Genomic DNA, 11,496 nt, shown 5'->3' on the forward strand with positions numbered 1-11,496 from the left:
CCCTTTCGAGTTCAGCGCCGGGGAGTCAGCTTGGAGCAGACAACGAGCAAATATACCTGATGTAAACATCTTCTTAATCAAGGGTTTTGGCATGTGCCCTTGGGTAAAACTTACGATACGATCAATTTGGATTGAAATCAAAAGGTCCATGTGAAAATCAATGGATAATAGTACTTTTCCGGAAGCTGAAGAGTGGCATTTTGACGTCGGCAGTTGTCAGCTCTAGCGTGAGTTTCCCGCCTGGTGGTGCCTTTCGCCTTACGAAAGAAAAGAGATGTGCCACTTACAACAAATGCCTGAATTTTGAGAAAAAGAAGCACGGTTTAAATTCACTGTGCATTACATATTTCTTAGTCATACTATCCGGTAAGCGCGCAATGTCCATCTTCTTTTGAAAATTTGTAATTTGTTTATGTTTTTTACTTTCACACAAATTTCTGCTCGAACCATCACAACATTGAGGGTTAAGGCCGGCCTCTAACAAAGACAATGAGCGATTTCTGAAAGTTCCTTCATGTTTGCATTATTTTTAACGTTGCGGTCTTTGTGTAGCATTTCGGATTACGACTTCTCATTTCATATCAAATGTACTATGATATATGTACTTTATGAAGGTGGTTGATATTTCTAAATGATACCCCTCTCCTACCCAGAAGTTTTATAATACTCTTTCAATATTTTTCAACCATTTGTTTCTGTGTTCACTTAACAACACATGCTATAGTTTTTCCCTTTTATTGTTACTGTTCTACAGTAATATGTTATGAAACACCAATTTAATTAGCACATGTTAAGTGTGTGAAAGTTTACTTTTGCATTACAGTTTAAAGGTTAATATTAAATTTGTTTACAGGTAAATACTCTTTTCATTATGGATTCAGAATCACCACCACGTAAAAAATTGAAACAAGGTGAGTGTTCTTGTAAATCATTTTGTTATAATACTGGATCCAAATCTATTTCATCTATTTGGTTGTTTATGTTTTTCTGGCAGCTCGCCTTCCATTTCAAATTTTGAGTCACAAAGACAGCAGTGCAGACACCAAGTCACCGACCCCCAGTAGAAAACGCCCTCTCAGTGAAGATTCCCAAGAAGAAGAAGTTGTAGCTGTGAAGGTGGGAAAGAAATCTGAGGATACCAAAGAAAATGAAACAGTGGTCACACCGCCCACTGAAGTTGACTTAGAAAACAAAGATCATGACCTGCAGAATGGTACTAAATCCACAGAAGTTAATACAGTAATTCCAGAGTCTCCAGTGAAGGAGTCAATTGATTCTACCAATGCTCAAACCAAGCCTGAGACCAAGGAAACCAAATCAGAGAAAAAGTCTGAGCTGCCAAGTTTTCTTATGAACATGAAAGCTAATTTGGCAGATTTGCTTGAAAAGAAGGTTTTAGATTTCAATGCTGATGTGGGATCCTGTGATTGTGGCTGTGAAGAAGAAGATTCTGCTGGTAGTGCTTTAGAAGAATACTATGAACATTGCAATAAGAAGAAAGCAACTCCTAAATCATCTGAAAAGAAGTCAAGAAGGAAATCTGGGCACAAGTCGGACTCTAAACAATCCAGCCCATCGAAGCAGCCTAAACAGCAATCCCCGAGGGGTAAAAAGAAGGCCTCAAATTCTCCAAAGTCTGCGGAGCCTCTCTCTAAAACTGTAACACCTGAGAAGACTGCAGATGATGTGCCTGTTTCTGAATCCAAACTTTCTCCCTTAAATTCAACTGCTGAGAAAAGCAGTATTCTTTCCAAAAAAGCTGCAGATATGTTTGCCAAGTGGAGGAAACCTTCCAATGACATCTCTCAGAAGAGTGAAAATGCCGCAGAGGATTCAAAAAATATAAATGGATCATCTGATTTAAAATCTTCTGGTTTCAGTGTGGTACATGCTGAGGAGGTGAAAGCAGAGGTGGTAAAAGATGCGGGGGCAAAAAGCGGTCCTTCATCCATTGGGCATTCACCAAAAAAATTTAAACTTTCCAATGCCAGTGATAACGTGCAGGAAAAAACTGAACTCCAAGAAAGTGTTAAACCGCAACCGAAGTCAGAGAACGATGTAGTGGAGCTCAGTGACAGTAGCTTTGAGGAGAAGACGCCTCTGAAAGGGAAAAAACCAGAATCCAATAGTTCCTTTACAGGTATTCTGAAGAAGTCAGATGAAGCAGGATGTTTGGATAATTCAATTGTTGTTGATGAAGACAAGACATTAACCCTCACCCCAACAGGTCTAAGTAAAACTCCGCAGCGGCGTTTAACTCCTAAACAGATTGAGCGGCAGAAGGAAGTTGCCAGAAAGCAAGAAGAAAAGGAAAAACAAAGACTTGAACGTGAAAACGAAAAGAAAAGATTGAAACTAGAAAAAGAAGAGCTGAAGAAAAAGGAAAAAGAAGAGAAAGAGGAACAACGGCGGAGAGAAAAGGAAGAGAAAGAGAAGAAGAAACAAGCTGAGCAGGAGCTGAAGATAGAGGAGAAGAAAAAGAAAGAGCTTCAGAAGGCAGAAGAAAAACGCAAAAAAGATGAAGATAAAAAAAAGGCAGAAGAAGAGGAAGAGCGTAAGAAAGCCAAGGCGTCAGCTTTATTCACAAGTTTTTTTGTTCCTAAGTCCACCAAACCAGAGCGTGAAGATCCTCCGCCACCAACTGAAACAAAGCAGAACTTCATGCCCTTTGAAGTTAAAGCAGATATGCGAGTGGCTCCACCAGTGAGGCATACACTCTCAAGTCCTGAAAAGCAATGCTTAGATGAAGTAGTCAAACAGGAACTGCCTAAATCAAAAGATTGTCTCTACTTAGCCTCTTTAAAATCTGGTGAATCAGTTCCTAAAACAGGCTCTAAAACTTGGCCTCTTGATGATAACAAAGAGGATGACGACATTTCTATTATAGAATCTGATGATGCTGGTGTATTAGTATCAGATATTAAAAAGGTTGAGAAAATGAGGGCTAAGTATTTGTTGTTCCATGAAAATCATCGTCCAGCTTATCGTGGAACATGGAGAAAAAAGAGCCTCCTTGTTACTGGGAGACATCCATTCGGTCAAGACAAGGTATTGTTATTTTTTCTTCTAAGATTTCAGATTATGATGAATTTTCAGTACCTCACATAATAATGTTTTTCCCTTGCACACAGATTTTTGATTATGAAGTGGATAGTGCAGATGAATGGGAAGAAGAGGAGCCAGGAGAATCTTTGCATGGGTCTGATGATGAAAAGGACAAAGAATCTGAGGATGAATACGAAGTTGACAATGGTATTTTCGTACCTCATGGCTACTTAAGTGACGACGAAGGGGATGCTGAGGAAAATGAAGAAACATTTGTAAGACTCCCATTGGTTTTTCTTTTTTTCTTAACTTATAAAAAAGTTTCTTCTACACTGCTTGAAAAATGAACTTGCATGTGGACCCAACTAAATTAAATTTTTATCTTTGTTTCTTTTAGAATCCTGAAACTCAGAAGGCGAAACTCAAGTTGCTTGGTGAAGAATTTGAAGCTCAAATGAAGAGTAAAACAAGCACATTAAAACCAATTATAATAGTACTGACTGCTGCATTACAAGCCTCATCTTGTAAGTATATTTTTATTTCTGATCATCCCACTGTTTTCTAGAACTCTTGATAAATTTTAAGTATCATTCTTTTGAATTTCTTGCTTTTTGTAGGCTCTGCGAGGTATCAAAAGCTCCTTGAACGGCGTGCTGTGTGGCAGGAGGATGAAGGACCCATTGCATTGACCCAGTTTAAAAGCGACAATGACAATGGAGAGGGTCTGACACTAAATGCTGAATCAAACTGTGTCACATTTAGCTCTGGGCCAGGTGCCAAGAAAAAAATTATTGCAGAAGAAGGTAAATATTATAAATAGTACATGTTCTATCTTATTTTTGAGTCATCTATGTGCACGTATTGACTACTGTATTGTTTCTTACAGCTATTCCTGCACTTATAACACTTGTGCATGGTAATCAGAATAAGAGAGTATTCCTGACTAATGAGTTCTCAGCATTTCTTGGTAAATCCCAATCTGGGCAAGTGGAAAATATTGATGAAAACCCTGCCTTGTCTGAAAGTGCAGAACCTCAAAGACCTTCAACTCCATCCACATCATGCCCCAATCCTCTATTGCAAAAGTGGCCGGGTCTCCCTCCTGCCTCTAGAATCTCCATTTCAAATAAAATCAAGGAGATAGGACTGTGGGGTCCTTGCCCCGAAGAAGGCCCTTTCTATGGGCGTCAATGCTGGTAAATTGATTACAGCATGTGAATATTTTTTTTCACAGATTGCTGTTTTCCTTTGTACTGTATTTAATTCATACTTTTGTGCAGGTATGTGAAAGAAGAGATAAGGACAAAATATGGATTGACCGATCTAAAATTACCAAATACATTGTGGCATTATACTTTAAAACCCAAAGTATTAAATTATAGTCACAGTCCAAGTTCGGCTGCGGTGTCAAACCCCACTAGCAGTCGAGCTCTGATTACTAATTTCACTAAGGTTATGACTCCAGAGGAGAAGAAACGACAGTGGGAAGCGTATGTATTCATTCATGGCATTTTTGTACAGTCAATTTTTTATACCAGATTTTAATTGTGAATTGCATTTTTGCAGTATGAAGAGTCCTGCTCCTAGCACCCCATCTTCTTCCAAGCCCTTGAGTGCCAAAGGATCAACTGGAAAAATTACTGCTTTCACTCAGCATCTGAACACACCTGGTAGTGCTGAGCCCAGTAAAGTTTCAACAAGCTCTGCAGCTGGTACTCCTACATCCAATCAACCACAAGCCAAGAAGAGAGTAGCCTTGCTCGTGTCTGTTCCTCGAGGGCAACAGATAGCGAGCTCATCTCATTGTAGTTTACTGTCCAAATTTGAAGCTTCAGCTTCTCCTAAGTCCACAGCAGCGGCTGCTGCACCTTCAGAGCCGTCTGTTGCATCACAGGTACCTGTTCCCTCTGTAGGAACCTCTGATGTGAATATTGCAGATTCTAAAATGGATGATGAATGCATTGTTCTTGATTAAAGCATTTTCAATGTGATTGTAGCACCAACTTGACCATTCATGTTTGTCTCCTGGTGCTTCATATTTTATATTGTACTTGTACAAGCGTTTTATATATTCATTAGTCTTCTATCAGTGTTTTATTTCCTGCGCTGTGTATCTTCACTTTTTATCATCACGATTTAAATTTTTTTTATCATAACTAGTTGGATAGTTTTTGGTTTTAAGAATCTTTCTGGTTTATTTACATCTGTTCAGTGACAGTTTTTTTTAGTGTAATTTATTCAAAAGGACAATCATATCAACTTGTGACAAGCAGGGCTAATTACATAAAAAAATATTTCTATGTTGAAATTGAAGACTAGTCACATTGCAATTTTAAATGGTTTAGACTTTAATCTGTTAAATTTATTATTGGTGAGACTGTTGCATGATCGATGAGACTGTGTATGGGTTCCAAATTGGTCTTTTACTAATTTTATTTTGTATGGGACAATAAAACTTCTGCAAATAGTTTATTTTTTATACTCAATATATTTTCTAAACTACTTTGTAGCAGGGTAAGGTATCTAAACAGGGTGCAAACCTTTTAAGTTTTACAAGCATTGATTATTTTATCTTGAATTCCATTCCCTACTTTCATCTTCCAAGGAACCGTTCTTTAAAATGGCTGTATTTTTGTACATTTTCATTACCAATGATGTTAAACTGTTCCTTGCATGTTCTATTTTCAGCATCAAAAAGAAATATTTTGTCAATTTTGTACTGAACAAGAATTACAGTGTACATAATGTTGAAAGTAAATTTTAATGTTATTTTATAAATATTTTCATTTTTTTTCACCTCTCACACCCTGCACTATGGACACATGGACAGTACCTAATTAAAGATGAAGGACATGGAGCTCCCTGCTGATAAGGTTGTTGTTTTCTGAACCTCCCCGTGTGCGGATCAACACGCAGTTCAACACGCAGTTTCCCTGACGGCTTCAAAATGCGAAAGAAGCCCGCCCAGTAGGTGGAATCGAACCACACTGACGCTAGTCAGTTACAGGTTTGAAGCCTGCACCCCGGACCACCGAGGATCAACCGGGCACTTTTCGGTCGCGCTGGCGACGTATATATGCATCCTCATTGTATCCGAAGACGCCAGCGAGAGCGAAGACGTTTCCAGTCTTTGTCGACCTAAAAACAGACCTAGGAGAGAAGCGACATCCTCAAAACGCGAACACAGCCTTTTTTGAGGCACAACCACGCCGAGGAGGCGGCTCGCACGGCGCTTTTCTTGACAGGCCGCTGGGTTGCGGCCGCCGAGGTGATTGCCAGCCTAGAGCCGTCCTAGTTCCGGTCCAGGTGAGGCGGCGCGTCGAATGGGTGGCCTACCCGACCGGCGCAGACGTCACTGCGAGCGGGGCTCTCCCCCCCACGCCTCGCCTGCCTCGCCTCGCGCAGAGCTAATCTAGTACCCGTGCCAGGACTGTGCTTCTGCTGACAGACGACGTAACTACAGTTTACAGTACTCGGCCACGGCCGGTCTCGGACCGCGAGGGTCAGTGCAATGGCAGCTAGGGGTGCTCCAAGCAGCAGCAAGCGAAGGCGGTGCCGACCGTGCACTGCCGCATTGGCCGCGCGGTGACAGCACAGCCCACTTTGGTGCAGATTTATTAACCCCTTCAGTGCAAGTGGGACACGCCCCCGGTCTCTCAAATGTTAATTGTTTGTTCCAGCGTGAAAACCTTATCGCCATCTCTCTCTCTCCGCGGCGGAAGGGACGGACGGGCTGGCTGTCGAGGGGAACCCGGCTTGTCATCGCCGCGGCCTTGGGTCACAAAGCTTCTGAAGTGAGATTTCGCCTTTGACGCATCGCAGTGACCATGCGCCGCCATGCGCTAATCCAGGGCGCACCGCTCCGCCGGGCTGTTCTAGGTGTTCCAGGCTGTCACCGTTGCGTGGCGGGGGTTGGGTGAGGGTCCGGGAGCGTGCCGAAAACATGTGGATACGCGTCGCGATATGATCGAATAGGCGGGGCAGCCAGCGCCCACCAACCCCCCGCCGACCGGCACCCCAAAGCACCCCGTCTTCCTTTCCGGCCCTCGACCACCACCGGAAGTCCACCTGCGGGGGCGGGGCACCGGCATGGCACTGGCATGGCACCGCCGAGACGGCCGCGGTGTGCCACACGACGTGCCCGCGGGGTGGTCTGGTCCGGCCCCACGCGATCCACTTGCTCCGTCTCTCTTGCTCCCACTAGCGCCTGCAATGAGTACGACAGAGACGGGCCGAGTTTTGGACTGAGGCCTAGGAGTGCCTCCTGGTGGCCCGGCGTGGCCCGGCGAGGCCCGGCGGGCCCGGCCATCGGGGTGTTCCTCGCGGCCTCGGGGGATGCATAAGTGGATGGCAGTGCGGATCTCACGCAACCCGGCGGACAGTCACTGCATGACGGCAGCACGTTTCGCTGCGCTGGGGGGACGTGGACGTGGACGACGACGGGGAGGTGCGCTGTGCGTCCGCGGCTCTGGGGGCGCCGGCCCGGAGCATGGAGCCATTTACGCGCGAGCAAATAATGATATTCCCGGCGCGCTTCAGTGCCGCAGTAACACCGCCAGGACCGCCACACTGTAACACGTCACGGCCGGGCCGCTCAAGGCGCGCCGAATTTCACGCGCGTCAACCGCAGCGGATTTCGGTATGATTCGGCCGCCGCGCCTGCTGCCGCTGCTGCCACTCTGCTGCCGCGCTGCTTCCGAACAGGGCCTCGTCGCTCTCTGTGTCGGCGGGGCGGGGCGTGGGGTGCGTGGGGTGCGAGAGAGAGGCCGCGACGGAGCACTGTTCGGACGAAGCCTGCTGCGCGGCGGGGGTGGCGGGGTGGTCGTACAGCCTGCGACTAATGATGGTATCACTGCCTCGTCATCCGGCGACAATTCATTACCCGGTAGCCCATCGCGGCCTGCTGCGGCACTAGCAGGGCAGGGGCATGGCAGGCCCAGGGCAGGGCCGCGGACGTCCGCCTACAACAAACACGAGGGTGGCGTGGCGCCGGCGCCGCGTTCAAGTGCTGGTTGACACCTGTCTTGGCGGCGAGCGGGCCGGGCGGCGGCCCAGCCGCAGATACGGTGGCGGCGCAGCGTTGGCGCGCGCCTTCTGGGAAGACTCTGGGAAGCGGCGAGGCGATCTCCGCGGCCTATTTATTGTCGTCTTGCTTGTGGTTCTTGTGGTCAGCGTTTGAAAACAAGGGGCGCGTGTAGTCCCTCTCTTTCTACGGCGGCGGGGCGTGGGGCGGGGCCAGCGGCCTGCCAGCACCCTTCCGGCACTGATAAGGCTGAGACACTGCCGGCCGAAGCCCGAAACGTGGAGGCGGGCGGCGCCGACGGCGTCCTCGCTGAGTGATCGCTCACCCGGCGGACGCGGCGCGCTCGCGGTGCTCGCAGTGCGCCATGACGGCGACCTCCCGCCCACCTGGAGCCTGATGCCGCCATGCCGCCTAATGGCGTTAGTGAGTGAGACGCAGCAAAGCGCAGCACTCACAGTGCCGTGACGCGTCTCCATTTGTCATCCCTTTCAAAGTAGCCGCGGATGTTGAATGCTGCCCCGGCCTGGCCCGGCGCGAAAGGCCGGCAAAAAAGACCCCTGCCAAGTTGAACCTTCTCTTGGCCACCCCCTCCCCCCGCCCGCGGTCCGCCGCGTCTCAATTTTCGTGCCGTCACTATTTGTGTAGCGCATGGTAAAACATGGCCCGCCAAGTGGAGGCTTTGTGCGCGCAAGGCGCCTTTGGGGTGCCCTGCTGCTGGCCCTGCTGCTGGCCCTGCCCCACCGGCCCCGCCACCACCGCCGCAGTGCTGCTGCAGCAAAATAAGGGAGAAAAACATGAAAAAACAAAATTATTTTGTTAGTGCCAGAAAAATGTCGGCGCCATCGTCGTGTTTTTCAACGGTTTTGCGTGGGAAAGAGATTGATAGCCGCTTTAACATGTAGTGCCGCGCGCAAGTCTGTGTGTGTGTATGTGTGTGAGCGCTCGCGCACGCACAACAGAACGCCCTTCAGGCTGCCCTTTGCAAAACACGTCACACCCCTCGAATTTCCCGTCGGGAACAGAGAGCGACGCGTCCTTCCTCGCAAGGCGATAAGCAAACAGGAGTTTCGACAGAAAAAAAAAAGATGAAATGGGACAAGTTTAGTAATGATTTAGGACCCACCGAAAGGAGTCAAGCAAGGACAAGTCTTCCTATAAACTTTTTGCTGTGTGAAAAGCTTTCAGTGGTCGGGTTGGAAGAAAACACTTTCCCGGGCCGCCACTTTTGCGACCCCTTTCTTTTTCCGTTTCCCCAGTTCGCCGGGGCGTACGACGCACGGGCATAGTGGTGGAGCGGCGTGAGGGCTGCGTGTGACATCGGGATCAATTAGGACGAACCTCCCCCACCCCTTCCCCCTTCCACATTACGGCGGGCACGGCGAGAGGGTTGGTAATGGCTCAAGTGGGACTCGGAGGGACTCGGGAAGAAAAAGGGGAGAATTAGTGAAGAAGTCGCCTGGCTCGTTGCGCCACGCCATGCCGCGCCACGCCACGGCTTGCGGGGAAGGGGTTGTACAGTGTACTGTACAGATCGCTGGGGAGGCCAGGCCAGGCCGCCAGCCCCGCCGCCGAAATGAAGACGTAGCGAGGTGTCGCCGGTTAGTGCAGCTCCCCCGCGCGTGGCGGCGTGGCGGTGCAGCGAGGCCTTCAAGGCCTGGCGCTGCTTTTTGCCTGTTTACGTTGTAACGTTTAATTACTTCCCAACGGGGTCATACCTCTTCCCTTCTCTCTCTCCTCCCCCTCTCTTTCGCTTTCTTTCTCGCTCTCTGGAGGAAGGAGGGGATAAAAGGCCGGGCCGCTTGGGCTGTTTAAAGACTTTGTGAGGTCATTTCGTCACCCTTCCTCGTTCTCATTATTTTCGCCACCCCTCGCGGGCTTATCTCTGGCCGGCAGATGCGCCGGTGCACGCCGAGGCGGCCGAGGTGGGGAGACCGGGGGGAGGCCAAGCCAGGCAGGCATCGCCGCACCTCGCCGCGCCCGCGAAGAAACCTCGCGCTTTTGCCGCCAAGGAACAAGGAACCGGCGAACCGGCCGCCGGCGAGACTCCGCGCGCTAGAGACGCTCCAAGTGCCGGCCTTCGGCTGCCTGCGGCCTGGCGCCGCGCGCGGGGTATCGCTGGGGTCATGGCATCGCACCTGCGCGTCGAAAGTCGAAAGGGTGTCGGCCTCGAGGGTGTTGAGGGGAACGGGGTAGAAGTGGGAGGGGGAAACAACGACGAACATGCGCAAAAAGATAATTTAGCCTCGTGGAAGTTTCGCTGCCCCGGGGAGCAGTTCCAAAAGAGGGTGGAAGAGGTGCGGGGAAGGGGGCGGCCGTGGCCGAGGCCGAGAGGCCCTGGCCGCCCTGGCCGTGCCGCGAGGAAAGCATGTGGACGGGGCTGTGGCCGCAGACGGTGCGGCGGATCGCTTCCCAAGAGGCTGCCGGCCGTTTGCCCTGCCACGTCGCCGTCGGTACGTCTATATTTCGCTGTGGTTTTCTAATTGGTTTCACGTAAAACGACCAAAATAGGTGCGTTATCTCCTGGAGCGAGCGCGGAGATGCCCTTTGGCGGAATGCAGGTCCGATACGAACGATGCCCGCTGCCTTGGCCAAACAGGCCGGCAGCGGGGGCAGTGTTTTTCCCCCCTACACGCGCTCGCGCCCTCGTATAGGACGTGTGCGTGGGTGCTCGTGTGTGAGTGTGGGTGTGTGCGCGCAAATAAGATACACACCGCGCCCAACGCATGTTGTCCTAATCATACACAGCAGATGCGGCAAGTCCGTTTCTTTTTTCCTGTTGCGCGGTGGGAAAATACACAGGGTGCCTTCTAATTTTATTATTTTACAAAATAAACAAAATCAAAGGAAAAATAACGTGGAAGTATAATTTTTGTTTCGTTTTAAGTTTGGCGGAGTGGGCTTTGTTACGGCCTGCTACCAGCTTTCTCGACATTTACGGGTTCACGCCGCTATCACTGCCGTTGTATCTTTCCGGTCGTAACAATGACAATATCCGCGCGTTTTCACATTTTCGCGCGTCCTGGCCGATAGTGGTGCGACCGTCGCGTCGGGTCTGCACGCAACGCCAGTGACCCCAAAGACTAACCAGGAGATCGGAGCGGCAAAACTCGGGAGTGTGCCAAACAGACGTCGGCGCGGTGCGCGATGCACTGGGGGATGTGTGCCAATGGAGCCTCCTTCCCTTGGATTCGCTGGTGAATAAGGCATCTGATTGGGTTCGCAACGCGGCAACGCGGCCAGCAGAGCGATTCCGCACTACCTGTCTCCCTCACGCCTCTGCGGGACGCGCCGTGAGTGCGAGAGAGAAGGCGAATGGACTGCCATGGTCAGCACCAAGAGGCCCTCGGGGCGCAGAGTTGCGGCATCTGAGGCCCGTGCCGGCGAAAGCCACAGACTTCCTCATGAATCGGGAAAGAAAAACATCGACA

General features: G+C 49.5%; 1 protein-coding gene across 2 annotated transcripts; it reads left to right on the forward strand.

The window, feature by feature from the left end:
* Positions 1–69: 69 nt before the first annotated feature.
* On the forward strand, positions 70–5,829 carry LOC117645339 (chromatin assembly factor 1 subunit A). 2 transcript variants are annotated; one of them, XM_034385455.1, is made up of 9 exons: positions 70–227; positions 854–911; positions 995–3,048; positions 3,132–3,320; positions 3,443–3,569; positions 3,663–3,848; positions 3,932–4,241; positions 4,326–4,535; positions 4,612–5,829. In XM_034385455.1, the coding sequence occupies exons 2-9, from the start codon at positions 872–874 to the stop codon at positions 5,018–5,020; spliced, it is 3,525 nt and encodes a 1,174-aa protein (XP_034241346.1). In that variant the 5' UTR covers positions 70–227; positions 854–871; the 3' UTR covers positions 5,021–5,829. The 2 variants fall into 2 exon arrangements, with proteins under 2 accessions (XP_034241346.1, XP_034241339.1); XM_034385448.1 differs by lacking the exon at positions 70–227 and adding an exon at positions 234–366.
* The last annotated feature ends 5,667 nt before the right edge of the window (positions 5,830–11,496 follow it).

The sequence above is a fragment of the Thrips palmi genome, unplaced genomic scaffold (assembly GCF_012932325.1).
Source record: "Thrips palmi isolate BJ-2018 unplaced genomic scaffold, TpBJ-2018v1 HiC_scaffold_10, whole genome shotgun sequence".
Taxonomy (NCBI): Eukaryota; Metazoa; Arthropoda; class Insecta; order Thysanoptera; family Thripidae; genus Thrips; species Thrips palmi.